The sequence below is a fragment of the Nomia melanderi genome, chromosome 8 (genome assembly GCF_051020985.1).
Source record: "Nomia melanderi isolate GNS246 chromosome 8, iyNomMela1, whole genome shotgun sequence".
Taxonomy (NCBI): domain Eukaryota; kingdom Metazoa; phylum Arthropoda; class Insecta; order Hymenoptera; family Halictidae; genus Nomia; species Nomia melanderi.
This window is the reverse complement of record NC_135006.1, coordinates 6,498,998-6,525,980: the sequence shown is the minus strand read 5'-3', so window position 1 is coordinate 6,525,980 and position 26,983 is coordinate 6,498,998. Positions and strand designations below refer to the sequence as shown.

The window sequence follows — 26,983 nt, the reverse complement described above, 5'->3', positions numbered from 1 at the left end:
CCAGGTCGACGACAGCTCATTCCAGGGTGCAACCTGCGCCAGTGAAAACGACGAGGAATTATGGAAGTTTCCTTGCTGCTGACGTAAAGCTCGAATCCACCCCGCCTAGCCGCCCAGCCCCGACAGCACGCTTAGTCCTGCAACAGCCCGGCCACGAAAGAGAAAGCTCCGCCGGCTGAAACTACACGGATTCATTATTCTCTTTGGATTTTTGCTCTTTTCGCGGGACTCGCGTTCTATTTACGGACGTCGAGACCGGCTCCCGACAATACAGTCGTTACGCGTCCGACGATGGAGCATACAGGCAACCGGACTTGGACCTTTGCGTACGTTCCGGCGTGATGAGTAATTAGTTGAGAATTGTAACTTCGCGCTGCCACGGGTTATCGCAATATTCGTATTCTAATTGGTCGGTGGAACTCGCGATGGGAACGTGACGTGGGTATTCTGGGAAGTGTTTCTGTACAGTACTTCGGAGTAAAAGTAAGGGTGACTGGACCTGTGAAAAATATATGTAATAATATTTTTATTTATAATCATATAATATAATATAATAATTTAATAATAATAATATAATGATTTATAATGTAATATTATATTTGTAACTGATAATCATTTTTGTAACTACAAATTTTTTGTAATTTTAGATGCATTGAATTATATGAACCTCGAAAATTTGTAATATTAAATTTGTTCACGCAGAATATAGAACTTTATGTAAGAAAATGCATAGCAAGTGGATAACATTATATAAATATCATTTTCTACCATTTTCGCAAACAATACTTCCTTCAAACAAAATTTCCTCCTACAGCAATATCAGAAAAGAAATTGAATCATTTCTTAAAACACGAGTACTTCTAAGACATTCTATTCTTTAAAAAATTCACACAGCTCATTTCGATTCTGTTTATATTACAATTGAGAGGTACCAACAACCGAAACAGCGTACACACGACAAAGCAAGAATATCCTGTGCGAATATCAGGGTGGTACACGAAGTACGCAAACATTTCCGAGCTCAGCTCGGATGTTATTGACCAGCCGAGAAGTACGCGAACATCCGCATTTGTCGTCACGTTGTTCTTGATATTGAGGACAATGCCGGAGATAGTATGGGCTACAGATGTCTATCGAAGGGATAAAAAAGAACGGAGAAGATCGGCGAAACAGGGCAGGCGATGAATAGGGTTGCTGGCGGTACCTGTCCCTCGATCTCCGCACCACCGTGAGGATCGAAAGAAACGGGTAAACGAATACGAGGGCTATAATTTTCCAAAACAATAACAGTTCGCACCGACGACCTCCGTATGACAAGGACATTTTTTCATGGGAAAGTGATATTTCCTTCCTCACGGATATATCTTTCTTCCCCATACGATAAAAGTGTCTGTTCAAATGACGAAGAGCGTGGACAGTTTGTGAATTTGTCAGTTTATGTGTATTCGTCTGATAAATTGATAAACAGAAATATAATATCTAAGAAATTATTATTGGAGATATTTTTTCTTTCACTTGTAACGATAATAACGATACTATTTTTTCTATTTTCTTACAATTATACATAAGTGACAGCTGTGTTTTAAGACGAATAAAATAGATTTATACGGATAATTTTTCAAAATTTACTAATTGGAAACTTGAAAAAATTGCTTGGAAAACATTATTTCGTTTTACTGATTGTTTAACACTTAGAAGAGTACAAGAACTAAAAATTCGATAATTATGCTTATTATGATCCTCTTTTTAATATTTCTATCATTTCTCACCAAGATGTAAAATGTAGAACACAATGCAAGTTTTCAAAGAATAATAAAATGACAGAAATGATACTTTTAACAATCGCTCCAGAAAAATATGTTGCATACCAAACATCCCACCTCGTTCTATACAATTCAAAGCAAAAGGCAACTAGACACATAGCTTTGAAAAAAACGATTTACGACATGTTTATTCGGGCCATCCTGTAACAAAACATCCCGAGTTTCGAACAGAGTGGAATTACACCAAGGGTGGAATAGAACGGTTGAAAATGAAGAATAGATGAGAAAGAAACGACGCGGGGGTTCACGGCAAAAAATGGAATACGATGGGAGGAGAAAATTGTATACTTTTTAGGTTAATCGTAGCTCAGTAAACGAGCCATCGAGACGCTTCTCGCTTATAAAAAAAGCCCTCCATCTTTTCCTTCCGCCCGCTTCGTCATACTGTCTTATCCCGAGGGATTAATTTCTCGAGGTTTATGTACGTCGGTGCTGGCAGGACGGCACTGGGTAAATCCTTCACCCTGAAACGTATTTCCAGGAGGAAAATACGACCTGGAAGAATCGGACAAGTCTACCGCCCTCCTTGCCCTCTCCGCCGCCAACCCGCGCCCTTTCTCATTTTAAATTATCATCTGTACCGCGGTCGCTGTGAAGTCAGAAAGGATTAGCGCGGGGAATACGTAGGTCGGTCCCCCGCGAACGTACAGCGGAACAGAAGGATAGAGGATTTGTGAGGGGCAATTATTTATACACGGCGACTTGCACGCGTGCATTCCGACACACATATGAGATAACGTTGCAATGATACTTTGGCGGAGTCTTGCTCAAGTGTTACCACTCTGCATGGCTGTACTTCTAATTACACATGAATCTATTATATCGAGATCTTGGAGATTTCGCAATATAAAAATTTTGCTTAATTGAAAATCTTAATGGTTGCTCTTTATCTTCGTTTCATGATTATATTTTATCGTTATATACATGCCAGTATTTTTTCCAAGCAAAAAATATCGATTCGATCCGAAGTTATAGCAGTTCCACGGTGGTGCCCGTAATCGAACGCGAACAGCGAGAGTTGAAGCGAGAACGAACGCGTCAAGGCGAAAAAAATAGGCAAATACGCGTGGAACGACCGCAGGTCCCGTCCCAGCGGAATAAACCGCGTCGATATTGAGTTATTCGGTGAAGGTAGATCCTTCGTTTTTCAGAGGAGCCTGGAATGGCACCGACACACTCGCCTCCGCCTACGTACCCGGCCCGTCGGCCAAATGAATATTAGTGGCACCCCGGAGACGGAATTAATAACAATCGTCCTCCGCGCCCCTCGTGTCCACGGCCGCAGACAAAACACACGCTGCCTCCGTCCCCCGTTAGTCCAGCCGACCGCCGCCACCCTCATTCAACGAGAGCAACTGAAATTTATACTCAACAACTAGTTCGTTCGACCGGTGAAATCGCTTGGAAATACGAAAGTAAGCTTCCCAAGGCGTGCGCGTGCGCGCCCGCGCGAAATCGCACGAGTGAATGGAAACCGATATTTCTCGGTATCGGACAGTTATCTAATTTTGCGTGAACGCTGAATTGGCGGACAGCCAACCGACCCCGCGCCCTTTGAAGCATGTACGACGTATTTTTCGTCTTTCGCACAGAGACGTTTCATTCAATGCTGGGTAATTAGCACGGGCGTGTATGATGATTTTGAGAAATATTTTTTATAGTTTTAATGAGAGTTTAATGATTGAAGGAATTTTGATTGGGGAATTGATAAGCTTGGACAACGTTTTGTAAGAGTTTTGTGGTGGGGATGAGAAGAATTTATTCAGTTTTTGTTATTATAGTGTTTTGATTATATGATTATGCCATTAGATTTAAAATAATTTTAAATTAGGCTAACTGCAAATTCTTATAATATTACACAATTTTGTTACTTTTCATAATGCTACGAGGAAATCTTTGGAAGGATTAATTTTTCATTTCAAACAGATTTGAAATGTTATTCTCATGCTAATTGTAATTGACGCAGTAGTCAGACTATGGTTAAAAAATTAATTCTAAAAATAGTAGAATAAGTAAGTTTATTTAGAGTTTGTAGAAATCGCAAACATTGAAGAATGAACATTTACTTTAAAAAGGAATCATTTATATTTTCCTCAATCTATAATCGATTACCGCAGTTCAAGGTCGCATGATTTCTATTTGTGGAATACTAAAAAAAAATCTTCTGACTTTAATATTCTCTTTAAAAGGAGTTATATTAATCTTCGTGCAGTTGCAAAAGCGTGGACGAGGATACGAAACGTTAATATTCCGCTTTACCTTTCTACGAGGATTATCTTCAATACGATGCATCGTGATGCATCTACCTTCCCGTGCAACATGCACATTTAATACATTCATCTCGTCCGCGATCGGCCATTAGATTGCATCGTGTATCGGTTTAGAAGTACAACGAGACAGAAACGAGGAGACGCAAGATGCGATAACCATGCATGAGCAGTTTGCATATTGTTGCAATGATGCGGTAAGAATGTATGCATGTTGCAATCGTTTCTTTGAAACTGAGAAATTCCCGTGCAACGCAATATCAGTAAGTTCATATCGCACGCTTTTTAATGCTACAACTTACAAATGGAATATATCAAAATAAAATCCTAAAGAAAGAAAATAAAATTTTATTCTATAATGTTGCATCAGAATTGAAGATGTAGTAGTAACATCTGTAATACCCATAACAACACATAATTCTTCCTATTTTTAATAAATTAAAAATTTGTGAACATGAACTTTCTTTCTTACACATTTCATAATTTTATTAAAATCTTGTATCGCATAAATTTAACGTATATTTTCTAATTGTCTCTATTTTGCTTGTGAATTATAAGTTATCACCGTTTTATTTTCAAAAGTTTCGCAGCATTGCTGCAACGAAACGCTGTTACACCCTTCTTAGAATAATTTTCAATTATGTGTACTTTACGTACACTACAGAATAGTCACATCAACAGTTAAACTGTTAGATGAAACAGTGAACAGTTCGGAGCTTTCTGCATATAATTAGATTAGGAATTTAATAACAACGCTATGTTGATTCTGCAAAGCAAATTCTAAAATTTCCCCGTTTCTCTTCTATTAATTAATTGATCTCGTACAGCCAGGCGTGTACACCGTTTTCAATAAGTTGTGAAAATCATCAGGGAACTGTAATCGAAACATTCCGCCCCCTCACTCGAGTCAAAATACAGTTTTTCGAGTGTTGTCATTGTGGCCACGCAACCCCCGTCCCCAAACCGTACATCATAGTTCGAATATTTACATTGATATATTCCTCGAATCTCTATTCACAACATATTGGTTTCCTTCGATGCGGGCTTGTTTGCTTTTTAATATTCCGTGTACATTCTGGGGACGCTTTTAAACTTCCGGAATATTGGCATTATTTATCGATATCAAAACGACGGTATCGATCGCTAAGTGAATAAACATTTGTGCGGGCAACTTTATTCACAGCAGAGTTCATGACTCTAATAACGTTACACGCACATTGATATTAGTGATAATGATCTCGGTTAACTTTGACGGGTACTTAATGAAGTACTGAAATACAACAACTTTTCATTAATGGCAATTCATTTAAAACTACTTGCAAAGAAGATGAAAAATATCCTACGTGTATTCCAAACGTGAATATGATTTCAAGTTTTATTATAGGTACTATACATTATATGTTTGTAATTTTTAAAGAAATCTTTTGCATGCTAAAATCATATCATGATTTTCATGTGATTTTCATGATCATAGTTTTCTTCATTTGTCCTGGAAAATTATACTTATTTAGCAATGAAAAAATGAAGGCTTCAAAATGATAATCCGAAGTTCTTAAATTATTTCACCAAAACAAAGCAATTAGCCAAATAGAAGACCAAAAATAGAAGGGTCGACGATGTTCATAACTTGCAGGCTATTTTATCGAAACAGTATACATCGGAACACACAAGACCGGAAATAAGAAGAAGTGGAAGAGGAGCAGATGTAACAAAGGGGTGTCGTGGGTCGTAAAACTTTTATGCAGCAAACTTACTTCTTTTTCCGCAACTCCCTGCCCCACACCACCCTTTAGGATATCATTGTATTTGTATTTTCGTCGTTTTATTTCTGTTCGATTATTAAAGTAGCATTGTTTTGCTTTTTACCGCATGCAGCCAGACTGGCTGAAAATTTTCTTCTGGTACCAATACGAAATCGTAAAACATTATCTTCGTGCTTAAAGAAAGTAAGTGAGATAAATATTTCCACGTGTATGTACATAATAGAAACAATTATTATATTCAAATTTGAATTCTTATTCGTACAATTTTATTTTAATCGTTAACTTTAAGATATAAGAAACCTTTTTGAAAAACAAATTGATATAAAATTAAATAAAATGCTTATTTAAATTAAATATCTTTCTTCAATTAAAATAAAAAGGCACTCTTTCAATTCGATTTGAACAGATTTTATCATACCTGTAATAAGCTTTATACTTTTGCTTAGTGCAAACTAAATAACAACTTCTCAGGTCAGGTCAAATCACAATCTCAGGTTCAGTTCTCAAAATCCATTCCACAAAAATGATCATGTAATGAATCACTTGCGCAGCTCTTAACTCTCGTACCAAGGATCAAAGGGCTGTAACTCAAGGATTCCTACGCTACAACAACGCGTCTCTAATACTATCAACAATTTCCAACCACGGACAAAAATTCCATCACAAGAACCATTTTTTAACACTAAAACTACCGAGTAGTTAAATTGACTTTCTGAAATTTGTCTACAGAAACTTCAAGAGTGCATCTAATTTCAAACTGAAGAAATCATGAATGGGTTATTTTGACCCTTCTAGTAGTTTTAGTGTTAAGTCAGTGAAACGGGCAAAGCGATAGAAACCCTGATGTGCCCGGTAATCCGCACAGAGAAAAGAATAAACCCTGGACCCTAACCCAGAGCCACTGCGCCAGAACGCAGGCACAGAGCCGCTTTTGTAACAAAACCGGAGTGAATGATCTGAGAATAATGAGGGAGAGCATGGAGAGGAGAAAATGAGAGCCGGGGTCGAAAAGGTGAACGTCGGCTGGCGTCTTCCGCTTTCAAATCCATCGAGTCATTATCGCGCTCGGACGATCGATGCTTCGATCCGTTCCGCGGCCTACTTTTTCACGCGGCGGCCGTCCGGTTTGCTCCCGCAGATTACTCACGTTATTGCGGGGGAGACTTCGGAGAGCATCGGATCGCGCATTCATCCCGCGGCGCCCATAAACCTTTTAGGTACGTATCAAATGATGTGGTGAAACAGAATGTCTCCCCTCTCCCACGCCCGCAAAAATTAAAAACGGAAACATCTTACGGCTGATGAGAAATCTATTCGTTGCCGTTGATCCGTGTTTCATTCGCAGTGGCTTGCTATTACTTCTTCGCGTGGAAAATGGTATGTCACGTTGACAGAAACTCGCCATTGAATCGGCAAGACATCGTCGAAATTTTCTGATAAACTCTCTGATCAATTTTCTGGCCAGGGATTTATGGAGCGCGGATATTTTCGATGACTTCATGGGTAGCGATGTTTAGAGATATTCAAATTTTTATCAGGTTATCGGAGTATTTCTTTGAACGTATGAAATGAACGGATATTATTATTGAATTCAATATAATTGATTAACTATTTAGCTCTAAATCACTATATTCGATAGGCACTATCATTAAACTATCGATAAATTGTTAGATTAATGAAAATCTTGTTTTCTGTGATGTTTTTTGTTATAATATAAAAATCATAAAAGAAATGTAATATTTTGCAAATTAATGAAGGAAAAGGGAAATAGAAAGGGGTGGGAGTAGAAATGTAAAGTAGAAATCTGGTTTTCTGCAACGTTTTTCATTATAATATAAAAATCAGGAAAAAAACGTAATATTTTTTCAAGTTATTGAAAAAGAAAAAAGGTGGAAAGGAGTGAACCACTTGAGTGTCGGTAAACACTCGTTTCGCAGACATAAATAGATACGATAGTTATTTTGACGAGAGATTAGTGATCTAGGGTTAAGACAGCTGTAAAAAGGTGAGAAGTTAAATGACATGAATATCTGGGTCAAAATAGACCCAGGTACAGTCGTCCAAAGATTTAAATTCTTTTCCCCTCAAAAGGTAAATTATCGTTGAACCAGTTGTTTCTCGCGGCCCGGTAACGGAGACATTGCTCCTTGCTGAATGACGATTGGCATGTCGCGCAACCGGTTCCAATTAATTTGACCGATAATAACCGTGCGCAGTAGCCGTGCAATAAATTCGATCGATTTTTACCATTGATTAGTTTTTAATCGAAAGAAACTCGATCGGATTGCCGTGAGATCGGGAACTGGTATTCGAGGCGTTCGTTTTACGCGTGTTTTATAATCTTTAGTGTTTTATAAGTTTGTCGATAACAGATTTTTCTACTGTAACATTTGCAAGTCATTGAATTTACTTTCATTAACGCTATGATTGTTTTAGAATCACTGAAAAGATACAGATGGTTCTTCATGAAAGAAATTATTAAATAAATTAATTTATAAACATGTACTTTAAAACACATGTTGATCGAAATTTCAGTCTTGTGTCCCAAGAAATCAATCTTATGATTTGTAAGAAAATATAAACCAGTATAACTGCTCGTAATTCTAGGTAGGTTTAGGTTTGTCGAATTCCAGCTTAGCACACTGTTAAGCCTGTTCCATGCTTCGAAAAGTTACGCGATACTTCCGGCGGCCGCATCAATGATAGGCTAACTTTGTCAAACAAAAAGCTAGAACGAAACTCTCGAGAAAAACAATACACCGCTGTGCCGCTACTCCGGAATGTAATTATCTCGCACACGATCATGCTGAAATAAGTAGGTACATATCGCGCAAAAAATACATGCGAGATGCGTGGAATTGGAAAAACGTGGGTGAGATTGTTATGCATCGAAAATGTGTTCACATTTCGAAGCGAATGCCAAGTACCGATTAATTCTGTGTACAAAACAAAAAGCTAAGAACACGAAATAATTTTCTTGTCTTATATATAATATGTTTTATGTAATTAATAATTAGAAAATTAAAAAACAAGTAGATTTAATTACATAAAGCAGCAACAATACTGAATATTCCCTTTTCAGTTAGATGAACTATAAACTAATTAGTATAGTAAGCACGTTCCACGAGGAAATGAAGGGAAAAAGAATACCGAAAGACTTTTAATAGAAATTCTGGTAAATCACGTGTCAACACTGGCGCGGGAAAGGAAATCTAGAGAACAAGCAATTCCATCAACACCGGCTGATATATAACGATGCGAAACTCAAATTAAATATCTCATAATGCCGTGCTCACGCGCGCTGGTATAGGTGGGCCGGTCCGTACGTGTATTTGGAGGCACTCAAGTCTGCTGGCTGCGAGCCAAACTTTGCAGACACGCCAGATTTGATGCCTAAAAAGGATCGTAAATTTATCTCATCGCGCGTTCGTCCCACATTTGGCTCCAAATTCACGAAATAAATAGAATTTTCAAGGCTTATGGCATCCCGTGAGAGCCCTATAAATTTCACTACCGTACCGCAATCTTCGTTAAGGCAAATTCGTCGCGTATTCGTACAAATTTTTTCTTTTCTCTGTAATTTTCAGAAATCCACATTAACGCCAAGAAATCGAGAAGGCGTGTAACCGGACAAATATTCCTCTTCGCGACGAGGTACACATGCATAAAGAAGAAGAAAGTATCGGCCATTTTTTATGGAGGCGACATTAATCGCACCCCAAGGCGACCACTTCTCGTTGTTATTACGCCCCTGAGAAATTTACTATTCGAGAGCGATAGCACGAAGTGCAACGTTTTATTATGATTTATGACGGTCACCCGTTAAACTGGTCCAGTATACTTGAAATATCGCGGACACGTGCACGAATATGGCGCCAATCAACAATGTGTTGTAATGAAGTAACTAATCAATGGAAAAGCAATGTTGGTTTCATGAACTTGGAAGAAGTTCCAAATCCAGGTACCCTTGAACTCTTTAACTTTTGAATCCTTGAGTATTTAAATGTTTAAATATTCGAAACATTTTATGTTTGTATGTTTGAATCTTTGAATCTTCGAATCTTCGAATTTTCAAATGCAACTACCTTCTATCAAGAGGCACATTCAGAATATAAAAGCGCATTAACACTGAAATATCCTGTCTCCGCTGCATTTACAGTTACCTAACGAGTTTTTACGTCGGTTTACATGTAGACTCACTTTCGGTGTGCTCAATATCCTCATACGTATTCCGCAAATACACCAAAGGCGTAATAAATATCGAGTATATGTGCAGGCTACTTGAACAACCTCGAACAGGCGGCATTGAATTTCAAATGAGGAAAACTGCATCCTGATGCGCCCGACTACGCTCCGAATTCAATTTTCAATTATTTAATAGCACGAAAACTCAGTGAATAACCGGTCGCGGTCGACGCCACGACAAGGATAAGGGGGGCAGCAGGATCAGATCATCCGGCAGGGCAACGACAATCGCATTGCTGCCTACCATGCCTTTTTGATCGAGTTTACAATTACCCATCAACCGTCCCACGTGGCGCATTATCGGAGCTTATAACGTATTGCCGTCGTATCGGCCGTTAACGCCGCGCTGGAGTACGTTCATTAATAATAGAAACGTTATTACCGACCGACCGTGGCAGAAATATTACACGTTATCAGCACGCCGCTCGTGTTTTCACACGAATCGCGCACTTTTTGCGCGATCGAAATCGATCGATGGAAATCCGTGCGCGACGTGTCTTTGCCCGGAACCGGTTTTATTTAATCACTCCGCAAACCCATGCATTAATACAGCGAATCAATAAAACAATATCGATACGTATGCGAAAAACCGTACGGAATCGGTAGGCTTGAATCGCGCCAGCGGACAAAGGTACAGTTAAGTCAAAATAAGTCATAATATAGAATTTCAAGCAATCAGACTCTTTTAATAAAACTTAGGTCAATTTTTAATGTTGAAAATATTGTATTTCATGCAAATAAACATACTCTTATAGTTTCTTCGTTATTCCGATTTAAAATATAATTTTGTCAGATGAGTCTAAAATATCTGTTGCTAAAATCATATGGTATGCTACGATTTCACCGAAATTCTATAATGATAAGACGACCAAATCGAATCTGCCACGATTGCTGCGATACCATCTACCTACGTATTCACCTAATTTCAGACGATCTCCGTGCAATTCGTGAAGGAGTCAGCCCATCGATCTGATTCCAAAGGTTCTAAATCAACCTTTCGAGCTTTCACATTGTAACATTGTGCTACCAAGTATACTCGATAGATTCGGGACACGTGCCAAACTCTGTGCTTCTGGGATTCAAGTTTGTTCGCAGTTCGGAAGTCGTGGAAAGACTAACCGGGCCTCCGTTAATCCGTTCTATTTATATTGCCGGACGATAGCATAAAATCTTCTTACAGTTCGTGCACTTGACTACGGTGCGCTTGCCTTCGAATCAATAGCTTTGGACGCGCTTCTATCGGAGAGCAATAGAGACGGATATGCGTTCTGTGCAGCGCAACTGCGACGTATAACACCGGTTCTTGTTAATTATCGGGTAGACACCTCTTCGCCGGGGAAACAAATGCTACTCCGGTGTGTAAAACTTCTCGCGAGGACAGCGCGACGAGAGATTCACGCTCTATCCGTGATACCGTTCAAGTAATTGCAATTAAAATTTGTTTCGCGAAATTGGTTACCCACATACTGCGCGGATGACGCTGCGTTCGGAGCTTTTAACAACCAGCTGTTTTCTTTTTATTATCCCTCTTCCTTCTACAAATCGAAAATTGTAATTAGTAACCCGTTCGTGCGGCGCATCCTTTCTCTTCCTCTCTCTTTCCCTCTCTTCTCCCTTCCCTGACTCCTTTTCGCAAGTTCTATGGGCGTAATTAACGACGCGCAGTTGATAATTGCTGCGTCTACTTGTATGTTACTGGTCGGTTTGAACGTTTCAGGACGAGAAACATTTTCGGCGTTTTCCCGGGAACGAAGACCGTGTAATTGAAACGTAAATTGTTTGATCAACCCACTGCGGTATAGCCAAGTGCGTGTTGTCCTTCTGTGGAAATCAAATTTCCGCAGCTGTCGGTCTTGAATGAAATAAAACCAGAATGTAATTGAGGGAGGGGCTCGTTAAATGCTACCTTCATTGGGAGTGGAGAGGGATTATTGATATGATGCTGGTTGAATTAAATGTGCTTAGGCAGAATTGCCCTTCCATGCATGAACAAGATGTTTCAAAGTAATTTATAAATTTAAGTATCAATTAAATGTGTCTTAAAAATTAGTCAAGTCTCGAATTTTACGTGTACATAATGAACATTACGTAATAATGATGTAACACTAACAAATACAGAATCAAACAGAATAATAGTTTACAATTTATACATACCGTGAGGCAAGATACTGTTGACTCTCATTGCCAAAGCTTTTCGTCAGTTACGTATAAAATAATAAATCATTCGGTGCAATCTGCTTTTTCATCATGATGTTGCAATTGTTTTAAACAACGATACAGTAAATACTTTGCTTTCGATTGTTCTGAACCATATCCAAAATAAGTCTCACCATTGCGTAAATTAAACGCGGTATGCGCGGTAGAGTTAATACGCCGCGAGAACTTCATGAATAAAAATGAACCACGGTTTGTTAAACCGGCGACGTTCCGTATGTTTACGCGAGAGCGTTCGTTGCCACGGAGGACGTTTTATTGCTATCGATAATTCCTCGTGCTCGAAAGGAAAGCGTAAAGTCCGTCCGCGGCGTTAACAGAATCTCAACGCGCGATACGGGTTTACGTTTTGTAATGGGTCGGCCCGCGAAGTAATTAAATTCAAATCGAAGGAAACGATAACCGACCAGAAATTGCAAAACATTTTGCGTTTACATTTACATAGGTTTCGCGCAAATATAAACACGCCCGGGCAGATACAATCGCGCCCGCGTTTGGTTCTGCTACACACCGTTTACCTAAGCGATACAACCGGAAACCTTCACTCGGCTCGCCCACGGAAAATTCGATTCAGAACCAAATGACCTCGCCAAAAAAATGCTGCAATTTCTATCGGCGATGTTTATGCATTTCCAACGAATTTGAATATTCATACCGCAGCGCGCAGATAGACGAAACGATTTTAATAAAAGGAATGATCTCAATTCCGCGCAATTTTTACTTTAGTTCCAATACGCGGGAACTTTTGACGAAGAAAATGAATTCTGCGTGGTTCTCGACTGCTTTCGGATACCTTGAAATTTGCTGGATAACATTTATAAGTTATATATTAAGAGTGTCGGTTGTGAAACTCATTTAAATCTGAATTCACTGCCACTTGTGTAGAATATTGCTTCCATTTGCAATTTCTGAAAACAGGGAAATGAATATTCTATAAAATACAGAAAGCCTGTAAAGTGTTTCTTAGAAAAAGTTACTGTTTTATTGAATGCACGCTGTCCGATGCATTTATGTTTTAAATTGAAACTTACATAATTAGGAAATGCTATTCTTTCAGATGTCATTTACTAACTCGCTGAACAACATCAATCGTGCTTAGTAAATAAATGTACCTTGTACGGCGCGTTACTTTACTTGAAAAGCAAAATCGAAGGAAATGCAGCTTTTAAGCGATGCACCTGGTGCTCATTCAAAAGGAAATAGACTGCGAGTACACATGTATCAAGAACTTAAGTGTATCGGACCCCAGGGGGAATCTTCTATAATTCACGAGAGCAATGTAATCAACCGTGAACAAAGAATAATCCGTTCGATTATAAAAGTAGAAACGTGTAGCGATTGAATCTGTGTTAAGGAAAGGATGTACAAAATTGCGTATTCCTTATTATTCATCGTTTAGTTCGATCGTGCATCAAGATTCCAAAGAATGCAATGTAAAAACACTTCTCTCTCTCTCTCTCTCTCTCTCTCTCTCTCTCTCTCTCTCTAGTTAACTCATTCAATTGACCCCGCAAAACTATCATTAAAAAATATTATTCACACTATAATACTATAACTATATAATACTACATTATATAAAGAAATAATTTTCTTTTGAACTGCAGTTCAGTAGTCTAAACAAATTTACTCCTAAATATTCCAGAACCCCCAAATCAAATTGAAATAATCCATCATATTTGATTTATAGCAACATTCTAATAATAGTAAATTATATTACTTCAATTAACTTTAACCATAAAAGACTTGAAAAAAGATCATCGCATCATTTTCAACGCTAATTTTTCGCAAATCGAAGAGAAATATCAAAATTCATAGAGACAGAAACTAGATGTACCGATTTTTTTCCTGAAATCATTCTGTGTTTCACATACCGATAATAATGAAATGTTACGTAAGAGAAATGAAAAGCGCGAGGAAGAAAGGAAAATAGGAGAACGGTTAGTGATGAGGGTTCGTGACTGCATACAAGCTTCCTACGGGTAACGCCGCGGCACGTCGGAAAACCTAGCAAGAGATTGATGAGCCAGTAAGTGAAAGGACCGAACCGGTGAAAAACGAAACACCGCGAGAATTCCTCCGTCGTGTAGTCCGGTGGACAAGAAGAAAATGCCCCGACGCGGCTCACCAAAAAACGTGGGAGAGTAATTAAGCGCCGGGATAATTACCGGCTGCTGATTTTAAGTGCGCCGATACTACTCCCACCTTAACCGGTTTTAGTTTCGGCCCTGACTCGCTGTCGTTTAAAATAATCTTCCTTTGTGTACGGTCATAAAATCCGCATACTAAGCTAAATAATCAGAAACGAGTTTTTTATTATTTTTATAAATGTTGTAATAAGAATTTGCTTCGAGACTTAACATGTAAATGTAGTTTTTAAAATGTATACATATGCACTTTAGTGTTCCACTTAAAAATTTGTTTCTTTCTTAGTATATCTTTATTAAAATGTGAGTTTTCATATGTACAATAACCTACATTTTTATTGTATATAATACTGAATCATCAGAATTAATGTTCTAGCGGTTAGATTAAATGATTTTCAAAAAGCAGTAAGTGTTATTATTAATAGAATAATGAATGTCATTATTAATAGAATAACTATGTATTCATAAATTTAGTAAAATATAGCAAAATAATGTTTATTAGGCGGACAGCTCGTGTTGTGTCTGGAGTATGCTAATTATTATACAGATCATATTCTATGCCTTCATTTGCATGGTTATATTTACATTAACAGGATTTATCAATTAATTTTTAGTTCTGATACTGACATTTATATCACGGCAATGCGATAGTTGGAAATAGACCCCATACCAGAAACATTTCTTTCTGATAGGTACTATAAACTACAGTTTTGTCAAATTTTATATTATATTTTTCATACCATATTGTGAATTTGCATCGAGTAACGAAACTTGTTTCCAAGCAACGTATTAAAATTATGGAATTGCAAGGAAAGAGAGATTCAGTCACACCTATCTATATTTTCAGAATTGAAAAAATAATTGTTTCAATAACTTGTTAAAAATAGTTTAAGTAGGCGGGGAAGAATTTGCTTTTTAATAATACCGAAAAGAAATGACTACTTTAAGTCACAATATTAGATATATTTCTATATGTCCGGAGATGAATATTTCGTTAATTTTCTATATATACCTATTCTTTGGAAATGCGTTCATGTACACACGCGTGAACGCTGTTTTACAAATTTATTCTGCGCGATAACGAGCGCAGACGAATCCAATTAATCGAGCCGACAATTATAAAACGTCCTTCGTTCCTTCACCGAGACGTGACACGACTATTATTCGTGCGGACTAGTGAATGCAACTCACGTCACGTGACAATTAAATCGTCTCAAATTTCATGATTGCTCAAGTAAACATTATACAGAGAGCTGTGCCACAACGATATTTTACCACAGAACAATCAGTATAATTTTTCAAATAATGATTTTTTTATCTTCATACTAGCAAAATAATGACACTTTTTACAACCGCGCTTTTTACTGTATGATTTATCTCATACCATTAAAATTTCTGATAAATTTGATTATAAACAAACGTTGAATAAAACATTATTTCAAATAATGAATAATAAATAGTTTGTTTTATTTGAAATCGTATTTAGGACTTTGAATATGCAGTACTTCGTTTGTTACAATAAATTCTTAGCATAGTACTTCGCTTGAAAAAAATTAATATTTTAATTTAGTATAGTATACTTGGAAACAAATAAATCATGTCTCCGTGACACCAATTAATTACAGCTAGCTAAATGAAATCATGTATACGTGACACCGTATGTCAAAGTGTTCAGAAAAATCTTTGGCTGAAGTGCAGCCATTAAACAGATTAACGGTGTTATTAATTTTATCATTACCTTAAATACCCCATTTCTTTGAAAACATCGTTAATAGCTCCCTACGCTAGACATGTCAATTATGATAATGCTGGAACGTGTAAAACCATTTATGAACTTTTTATATCGTTTCTTTCAGGCAACGCTACAAAAAATCTGCGGATAATAATCGGTTCTATGTATTTCGATTAAAAAAAAAAAGAAAAAGAACCGTAACATTGAGATATAAAGAAAGTGACATTACTTACCAAGTTAAATATGTCTCGCTGAAAGCTGCGACCGAATCCCACATTCCGACACAGGCAAGTTCAATAGTAGTTCGATGTTACATAATTTTCCAACCTCGACGAAACCGGGTGTAAAAGGTAAAACTGATTCACCGTCAGTCTCGCACTTCGAGGTTATATTTTAATTCACGATTATTTAAACTGCAGGTAGCGATACTCTATTTACATAATAAATAAAATAACTCGAGACGAACAGAAAAAAAAGTGCACAAGAATGTTTCTGTATACACTTTACGATGGTTATAAAATAATTACATTTTATAGTCATGTATATAGGGTCACATTATAAAACGCGGTTCTTGCAGCGAGTCACAGTCAAAAAAGTTTGACAACCGCTGTTGTAGTGGACAAAGATATCCCATGACGGACCATCGTGAGTGAGAACGCGCCTTGGCGAAATTGAACCAATAACACGCGAAGGATTTTTAAACGGAGCGAAGCACCGCGAATGGGACCGATGCCTGACGAAAGATTTAAATGCCGCGTGAAACTGGGCCCGGAAGGGAGTACCGTTGTATGCGTCGTGCGTGAAAGTGGTTGCCCTTCGGCCGCTCGCCGATTTAAAGGGCCCGGAATAAAATTGTTCCACTCGCGGTTCACTGGTGGCCAACACGTAACAATCACACGCGTCTACGCGCTATGGATATATCTTAAGGAAACACCGAGCCTACGCACAGAAACCCTGTTAGCTCTAGACTGGATAAAATTCAAAGAAAGAATATTGAAAATATTACATATTAAAATGTATATAAAAGATATAAAAAGGAAGCGAAATTTTGTTAAACGAAGTATTTTTATTGGAACATTTCTTATCGAACAAAACGAATTGAGAAAAGGAATGGTATTTTAACGTGAAAAATTATTGTTTTGGGAAAATAAATTTATTTTTAGGTTAAGTACAACGATCCGCACGTAACAAAGTACATATATCGCTTAAGATTTTCATTGAGCTCTACATGTGAGATATTCTTTTCAATACTTATCGCAGCAAATAAGACATTTTCATGGTTACACGCACGATTTAGAATGAGTTAGGCCATGTCGCAATAAATAAGATATTTTATTTTCAAGGATATACGCACAATTAAAAGTAACTCAGACTACATCACAAACGGACGAGGTATTTTATTTTCAGAGTTATACGCATGATTCAAAATAAATCAGATTATATCGGAACAAACAAGATATTTCATTTATCAAAGTTGAACGCAAGATTTAAAACAGACTAAACAATATCAGAACAAATAAGATATTTTAGTTTCAAAAATTAAACGCAAAATTTAAAATAAAAAAAAACGCAACCAAATAGATTAAATAGATATTTTATTGAAAAAATGATACGCATTGTTTAAAACAAACCAGGCTATCTATTCGAAATACCATTTTACCCGGCACTGGTTAGCTAACGGTCATGTGCGTTGACGCTACCTGCACGTAGTCGAGATTCGACGGTCGCTGTTAAAAGGAACGAGGGCGGGAATTTGACAGGATGGATATGCAGCTGGTACACAGCTGATGGCACTGCACTGAGCAAACACAAAAGCTCGTGACACCTGACGTCACGGAGAAGATGCACGGACACGTTCCACGCGCGTCAACCAGACCCGAAAAAACCACGTGTGCGTTGACGTTTCCCTTTTAAGTTGAGGAAAGAAACGAAACAGCCCGATCGAAACGCACCAATGTTACGGCACTGTTACGCGCTGGAACGGCAACGATAGTGTTTCGTTTCCCTCCCTTCCTCGCTCCTTCCTCGCTCCTTTCTCGCTCTTTCTCTCTCTCTCTCTCTCTCCCTCTCTCTCTCTCTCTCTCTCTCTCTCTCTCTCTCTCTCTCTCTCTCTCTCTCTCTCTCTCTCTCTCTCTCTCTCTCTCTCTCTCTCTCTCTCTCTCTCTCTCTCTCTCTCTCTCTCTCTCTCTCTCTCTCTCTCTCTCTCTCTCTCTCTCTCTCTCTCTCTCTCTCTCTCTCTCTCTCTCTCTCTCTCTCTCTCTCTCTCTCTCTCTCTCTCTCTCTCTCTCTCTCTCTCTCTCTCTCTCTCTCTCTCTCTCTCTCTCTCTCTCTCTCTCTCGCTCTCTCTCTCTCTCTCTCTCTCTCTCTCCCCCTCTCTCGCTCTCTCTCTCTCCCCCTCTCTCGCTCTCTCTCTCTCTCCCTCTTGTCCTCCGTTCTGACATTTGTTTACTAGCTCGTTCTCGACCATTCGACGCTGGTTCGCGCGTAATTGTTAATCCGCCCGTACCGTTCTGTCAGGCTACATCGTTGCACCGTGCATGACTGCCAGCTTCCAAGGGCGACCCGGCCGACGGGTCGGAGCATCCGATCACCGGCGAAACGGACCCTTTAATTCGCGTACGAAACAAACCACCGCGCACAGCATCCACATTCCACCATAGGGAATCTGCGACCGCGCAACCGCCGGGATCAAATCACATCCACCGGCGAAAGTAGTGCCGCGCTCCGCCGAAACCGCGAATCAGATGAACGGCTGGCAAGACGGCTGCGCGCCCTCGATACTCGAAAACGAGAAGTCGAATCGTCCATTTTTTATTCGTACCGTGGTAAAAGCCCGATTCGAATTTCCCAGTTCAGCTCGCAATCTCAGTTAACTATCCTAACGGATTCTTTGTTTTACGGAATCTTTGTTTATGTATCTATAAATACTGGGAATAGATGTTCTTCGTATTACATGAAATGAATACTATGTTTGAATATAAATGTTATTATCGTTGCATGCAGTCATTAAAAAGCATCGTGAAACTAATCGCAAGTGGTGGAAACAATAGTAGTTACGAAAAGTTTCACCATGATAACGAATCTGAGCTGGGATCAAAATTAATTTAATACAGCAAACTTTAATAACCGAAAAAGGAGATATGTCGGTTCGAGAGATTAAAAAGGAGCTCGAGTATGAGATACGGATCTAATCTAATCGATATCAAGATTCAAAATTACTGCTACTGTATCGTGTTAACAAGAGGAAAAGGAAATGGAAATACGCTTGTGAGAAATCGTCGACGTCGCTTCCCACGCTAACACATTCACTTTCATCCCTATTATTCCTTGCATTTCCATTCAATTAACGTTTCGCCGCCGAGCTGATCGCGTGATTGTCCCTGGCAAGTAAAAGTCACCGACGAAGTACATTTTAACCTACGTAGTGAAACAGCCGCACGCAGTCACGGAAGTGGCGTCATTCGTATCCCAATATGGCGGACAGTGAAAATCGTAAACATAGTGGTGACTACAGGAGCTCGTATGTGGGTAAGTGCTGTTAATATATTTAATATTTCGTGACGTTACGGGGATGAGTAAAACACAAGGGATAACAGTGATATCGAAATGATCCGTATGATCGTCGCTGGAACGTGATCTGGACCCGAAGTGCCAGCTGTAACCCCACACCGTTATGCATTGTTCTTTTTTTGACGTTTTGTCTAAAATTTTCGCTAAGTTCTTGTCCGTGTATGAAGAAAGAACCAAACGTTTCACGTTTGTTCGATTTAATTTGGAACACCACGTGGTGATCCGCCCAATAGTTTGAACGGAAATAGTTTGCGAGGGAATGCTGCCAAGGTGTACTTGAGAACACCGATGAGTTCCGTGTACCGATCGTGACTCAAATTATCTACGCGTTAACGATAAACATTATAATTTTATAATTATCATGCTAGAATTGTATATGTATGACAAAAGTGCAAAGATTAATGAAAGTGCTGTGTAACGTTCACAATCGTTGAGGTTATAATGCGATCATAAACAGTTTTTATCAGTGACGTGCGACCGTTCAGTTTCTCCCATCCAGTGACACGATAACTATAAATAACGTAATAGGCTATTGTGCATCCGTAATTATGTTCAGCAATACGATATTCTGTCAAAGGCATAATGACGTAGCCTCGAAGCATGGGTACGTAAATGCTGCCGCCACGCGGCCATGCGTCCAACCACGCAAAGAAGACGAGGGAAATTTAAATTCAGTCAGTTGGCGAATGCGTTCGTCCTTGCTGCTTATTACTCAGCAAGATTAATAATTATTCCACTTGTTACGACGGTCGAGTACAATGTTTTTTGCACAGCCTGGTTATATTTCCTGTAGTATTAGTACATTTAGAAAATTGCACTTGTGCGTTGCATAATATAAGATTTTATTGTATGCTGAACGTTCGAATAATCAATAGTTTATTTAAATTATATAATGAATTGTACAATCTTTTTGCATAGGTTTCTATAGGATGCACAATTTAATTTTACTTTTGTTATGTGTATTCTTATTGCGACAATTCGTTGTTTAGATATTTTATTGCATATTTTAAAGTTCTTACAATTAGGGTGTTAGGGAATTATTGATTAAGCTCGTTTTCGACGATGCTGGCAAGATAAGGGAAAGAAGATTGGCGAAATTGCTGTTGCAACAGGTGCATTGTAACGGAGGTTCTCAATCACAATAGACACGGAAATATGCGAGCTACTATTATTCATGCGAAAGAAAGTAACAACGTGTATATTTATATCTGTGAAAATCATTATACAGTTTCGTTATACATACAAAAAAAATATTTATTATCAAATTAAATTTATGTAAAATGAAATATGGTTCACAGTATGGGCAATAATATACGAACAAATTTTAAATGTTAGAGATTATCATTAGTTTATATAATGGATGAGGTTTATAAATTTGCTTGTCAAAATGCGCAAATTACCATTTATTACCTAGAACGTAATTAATGGAAATCTGTTTTATTGTTATACATCATTCGCAGTGTATTTCAAGATACATTTCAATTCATTATGTAATTGGAATGACATTAAAAACTGAAAGGCTCAACTACATGAAAATAAATGTATTCAATCATTTATAACAGTAAGAAATTCGATGTTTGCAATCGAGAATCACAGCTGTTTCTAACTTAATTGATGTTATTCCTAGATGAACTGAATATTTCAAAATGTATAATCTCTAATGCCATTTTTCATGGTATTACATTAACACGTTTCACGCGGAACTGATTTCATTTGACCTTCCGTGTAGATAGCGGAGTACTATGACACAAATACAAAAATATGTGAAAGACTAATACCTAGGAATTTAATTTTAAAAAAGTCGTAACTTTTAGTAACGTTTATAAAGAGAAACCTTATCTTCATTTAAAGCGTCTCAATAAAATCCACCAAAGAAGTATAAACATATTTTTTATTATTATATAAATTATAAAACATTATTTCTTAAAGATACTTTTGGTATCCAACAACTGTTGCTGTAGAATCTGTTTATAATCATTATATTTCAATTCATACAATTCATTAAAAGTCTGTCTCAATTATTTTCTTTAGGAATACCGAACATACAATTTCCTCAATTTATGAGCTCTAACAGATACGAACATGCAACAACATTCGATTTGTTAGCATAGAGTCCGCCACAAGTAGCTCGGCTAATATATTATTCATTGTAAAGAGTTTCTGCTTGGCACGTAAGATAATGAATCGGCAAAGTAGCACGATACGCTGTGCGGGAGTTATAACATTATTCCGCGTTAAATGAAACCACCGGCAATGAAACAGGTGGGAAAGGCAGGCACTAGTTTCAAAGCGACTCCAACCGCTATAGAGAACTGAGCGTGATATTTGGGATTGGAAATGAGACCCGCATATTGGCATACGTATTCGATTCAACGCAGACCGTGTTTCATTGAATACTATCGATAAGTTTACGCGCAACGAATCCAATGAAAACGAGTCGTTTCGTTTTGCCGATGGTTTACCGGTGCTCCTTTCGACAGCCGGAAATAATAACCAACAATGAATGGATAAAGGTCTTCTGAGTGAATGATTGATCGTTCGTTTTTCGCGCGATATGATTATCATATTCTAACTAAAAAAGTATATAATGCGCCTTATGTAAGTTGATTATTCAGATCAAGTAGATTTTCTAGAACACTAACAGTAAGTATTCCATTCGTTGTCGTCACCTAGTACATATTTTATTTTTGCATTTTTCTATTGACGTTCTTTTGCTTTGCTTGCTACGTCTAGGCTTTGTAAATTATTTTATGAGTCTGGTGTATTGGGAATAAACTGATTTCTTTTTATTTTTATAAACAAATTTAATAGTATCCGAAGTATTTCAGTTTTCCCTGTAACTAAGTTGTGGAAAAATTAAATAAGATGAACGGGAACGTTTGATCTAAAAAAAAATTGATACAGCAGGGGAATAATAATTTTCAGAGTTGGGTTGATGAAAGAATGCAATATAGTGTATTATCCTTTAAATTTTGAACCATAACCGCTGCTGAATTAAACGAGAATTTCGAAAAATAACAATTAGCAATTGACGATATCGGTGCAACGAATAAATTGACTCTCGAAAGTAGCTTCATCCGCAACTTTCTCGAAATTATCTTTTTCCATATAGATGGCTCGAGCGAAATTCGACATTCTCCTCAGTACCGAAGTAAAAATTAACATCAATTGAAAACGAAAGTGCCCTTGAAGTTAATTGCAGAAAGACGCTGGGGCCGATGTAAAGAATGATTAAACTTCTCGAAATTAGCTTCTCTACAGTATCACTTGTTCAAGAAGTTTTAACAAATTATTGATTCTTCGCTCAATATAAATGAAGACCCACCAACCCCCGAAAATAAAACTGGAAAAATGGAGGGATCGACTGAGTTCATTAGAGTATCATAGAACGATCATTGAACAAAGATAGCCGTAACGTAATAAACGAACCGGCTACGGAAATGAGCTTCTCCCGGGTTTCGTGTCTCTAATAGATTTTGACAGTTTATCTATTCTTTTCTATTCCCGTATAATCGGATTAAATCTGACGCAATCCTGCATCTAAAGTTTAAAAAAACCGTGCATAGGTTGACTAGACTCGAAATTTCAGAGAATGATAATTAGTAAAAGACGCGAGGCACGGCGTGATGAATGGGAACTGTGTCAATTGCCAACAAGGACTTCGCAAATCCCTCTGTAGCAATCCAATAAGACTAATACCAAGAGTTTCTCCTCTGGAGTGTTCCAATACACGCGAGAATGTCGCGTATACGAGCGCGGGCACACACCCGAGCGCGTCCCACATACACCCGTCCAATTCGCTTCATCGGCCGCTCCCGTATTTCCGTGCCTCATTAATTAAACTCGTATTATTCAGTCAGATGAATTTGAAGACAATCCACGGGTGCGCTGTTAATTGCGTGCCGTCTGAAAACATGGAGTCCCTCTTGTTTCGTCGTCGAACGACTCATGGTCAACGATCAAGGAGGTGGGTTTTGCGTTTACCCCCGCGGAAATGCGACCACTCTATAAAAGAATTTTACGCGACTGTCAATAACAACGTTCAGCGTTCAGCGTTTCGAATAGGAACGCGTAACCGTAAAATAAAATGCGTCCCGTACATACACGCAACCCTTAGCAATCTTGTCCTTGATTCCTTGGTAATGTCAGGTAGAGTCACGTTGCATTTTGCAGTGGAAAGTATTCGGTTGACTGTGGATCTTTATGCAAGCTCATCTTTTTAATGCCTTATACTAACTGAATACAGTTGAGTCGAGACATTTTTTATCTTGATCTTGTTGAAAAAATCATTTCAAATATAGAAATTTTATTGTATTTGGTATAGAAATTTCTTTGCCACCCCACAGAATAAAGTAAGCGAAGTTTAAGTGTTGTATAAAAGTCATGGGTTGGGAGTTCACCCTTAAGAATTGGAAGAGGATAAGAAATAATGAAAACAGAGATTAAATAGCAGAGTGTGACAATAATAATAAAGGGAACTATTAAATTTGTATTAAATTTATTTAAAATGTTTATTTTATTAGACTTTATGGATCAATAGCTGACATGAATGTGTATCGCTGAATTCATTTAGTTACATGTTATTATAAAAAAAATTAATAATATATTTTTCTTACTTTTATTCACAGTAAAAGTCAGCATTTCTATATAATGTCTTCATTTGAGGAATTGACGAATTATTTTTATCTTAGTAATAATATTATTTCTCAAAGAAATAAGTAATCACTTCCTTATTCTCGAGGCTTGGTCTTCCCAAGGTTATGTAACATCGTGTGTAGCAATTCTATTTCAAATTAAATGATGCGTGATACACTCTCAAGGGAACATGTAGCTTTAGTCTGACGTAAAGCGTGTCCAACATGAACGTTCACGATGACCAACATATTCTCGAACAGGCTACGATACGGAATGACGCTGTTTTTTTTTGTTGCTCACCTGGACAACTTGTAATTCGAACGGTCGACAGCTAAGAAAGAGCAGTAATCCGTAATGTTCTGTTTTTGTTGTTTCTCTTGCGATTGAAAATCCGTAACGCGTATGTTGAGAAACATAGTGAGATTGACACCCAACGTAAGAACTTTCTACCTTGAGCGAACATTTGCGGAGAAAAGCGGAAATTCAACAGTTCTTGTGTTAATTATCTACCTTTCACTTTACTTTCTTGAATATTGGATCTTTTTACAGACTTTGGCAAATTATTAGTTTCAATACTAACGGATATTGCCTTTTGTTTGGTGTTGCTTTAATTAGTATCGTTTCTTATGTACCATTCAATAGAAGAAACATGAAAATAAGAACTGACATCTGTAAGAATTTCATTAATGATAGGATCGAATTCTTTTTTCATACATTTTCTTTGAAGTTCGACGTCTGACAAGAGATCAAATATTGTATCGCGCATACATAAACTCACCGACAAGAGTTGAAATTGTTTTGTTCTTTAACAATGTATATTTTTTGAGCTTCACCCAAACAATGGTTTACACAAAAATATTGAAAGGGAATGTATCGTATTATCCTTGCTGAATTTAGTTCCTTTACTTTTGTCTCAGTGTACGAAGAGTAGAATCTGTAATAAAGATTAAACCCAAAATGAAGTTTCAAGTTCTAAACAATCTTATAATCTGCCAACCAGTCAGTTCAAGGACGACGAAACCAATGAACCAAGAAATATTATGTATTAACCAATACAGTACTAGCTGATAACGTGGACAGCTGCATAAGACTTGAACCATGTATTTAACAATGCTTTAACTGCTTGAAGAGAAAATTTATGCGATGAATTACGTAAGTCTATAAAAATCAGCGTTCAACATTGCTCCACGGAATATGTCACGGTTCTGTGGTTTTTAAAGGAGGATTTGAAACAAGAACAAATTCCATAAAAGGTACCTTAATTTCTTAAATGTAAAGCAATTTAATGGTTGACGAAGTAATGAATGGCGTGCAAGAGTGTGATATAACTTCTCAACAAAACAGTGTCCGACTAAATGCCAATTGGATTAAATCTCAAATCTACGACGCGCGTGGACAAACAAGTATTTCTTTCACAACATCAACATAGACGTGTCTAAAGGAAATATCTGCATTAAATTAGGCCATTGATGGAAAAGGGGTATATAGGCTTATAATACTTACTTCTGTGTTATACATAATACATCAAGAACACATTGCTTCCTTATCTTTTATGTTATCTAAATGCCATTTTATTTTATAATTTTCTCAATAATGAGTGCTTCAAAATTAACTTATTTTTCCATCAAATTGTCCAAACTTCAAAACAGAAGATAATTCCACCTTTCCATCGGACCAAAACAATCAAAGTTCCAAACCCCGACGCGTGCAGACGAAAATCACTATAATTATTATTATCTCGGAACGAAGACGATTTGATCGCGGGCAAAATGATCTAGCTCGTAAAACCAGGGGAAAATGCTTCTTCCGCGGCGGAATCGGATCACGCGAGATCCGAGGTCGTCGATCCTGCCGAACAACAGTGCCGTATAACAGAGGAAAGCGAGCCAGAGCCGTTCGGCCAATCCGAAAAGCCCCTTCGGGCTCTCTAAATCGCGTGCCTAGCATTCTCGTAATGTTTCGTTAGCCGCGTTATTCCGCTATCGGCGTCGGCCTCCTACCGTTCGTCTTTCCGCGAATGTAGCCGATTTACGAGCGGAGCGAGTGCGACCGAAGGAACGCAACGAAAAGCCGCGCGCGTCAGCGTCGCTGGCTGCTGTTGGCTGGCTGGCTGACTACACAAGCCCGGGGATTTCAGATCGGTACAGTTAGCGGGCTGCTGTAAAACCCGCCGATTTAACGATCGGAGTCGCGACTCCTGGCGTAACGACGTGCTTTCCACGTCCGGATATTTGTTTAACACTTGATTTACGGAACTCGTTAGTTTGACGGATATTAAATTTCATAACCATTACTCGCTGATTGTTCAGGTCGATTTTTATCGATGCAACCATACGAATAGGTATCCCAATTCTTTGTTCTTGAAGCTCTAGTTTCTAAGATTCCGAACATCTATTTTTTAAGTACATCGTAAATGTTTATACTCTTCAGCTGAGAAGTGTTAGCGGTTATTCTTCGTGACATGTTGCACTCAAACAAAAATCGAAAAACCCATTGCTTATTGCGATGCATGCTTCGCCAAATGTTTCAACGTGTTTGGGGGGCCTTTACGTCTCACTCCGTCGCATGTCGTCTCGCTTCCGTCCTATAT

At 38.0% G+C, this 26,983-nt stretch overlaps 2 protein-coding genes and 1 long non-coding RNA gene across 9 annotated transcripts in view; 1 reads left to right on the top strand and 2 right to left on the bottom strand.

Annotated features, from left to right (window-relative positions):
- LOC116426634 (uncharacterized) overlaps nucleotides 1–19,034 on the bottom strand; it is a 651,129-nt gene extending 632,095 nt beyond the window's left edge. For 3 of the 7 annotated variants that reach the window (XM_031975851.2, XM_076369922.1, XM_076369931.1), the window contains exons 1-2: nucleotides 18,695–19,031; nucleotides 16,422–16,618 (exon numbers count right to left, since the gene is read on the bottom strand). The gene's annotated coding sequence lies outside the window, so the exon portion shown is untranslated. Of the gene's footprint in view, nucleotides 1–16,421; nucleotides 16,619–18,694 lie in introns of all 7 variants that reach the window. The other 4 variants (XM_076369924.1, XM_076369923.1, XM_076369930.1 and 1 more) reach the window with 4 other exon arrangements.
- Nucleotides 19,035–19,519: 485 nt separating this feature from the next.
- Nucleotides 19,520–26,983, top strand: part of atl (atlastin GTPase) — a 30,949-nt gene continuing 23,485 nt past the window's right edge. Inside the window, exon 1 of the mRNA XM_031975866.2 lies at nucleotides 19,520–19,716. Within this exon, the coding sequence (XP_031831726.1) occupies nucleotides 19,662–19,716 (55 nt within the window). The 5' untranslated portion in view covers nucleotides 19,520–19,661. The remainder of the gene's footprint in view (nucleotides 19,717–26,983) is intronic.
- Nucleotides 24,378–26,254, bottom strand: LOC116426636 (uncharacterized). Its single transcript, XR_004234951.2, has 3 exons — nucleotides 25,897–26,254; nucleotides 25,172–25,327; nucleotides 24,378–25,062 (listed from the first exon to the last, which is right to left on the bottom strand). It is a non-coding gene; the product is annotated as an uncharacterized LOC116426636 (long non-coding RNA).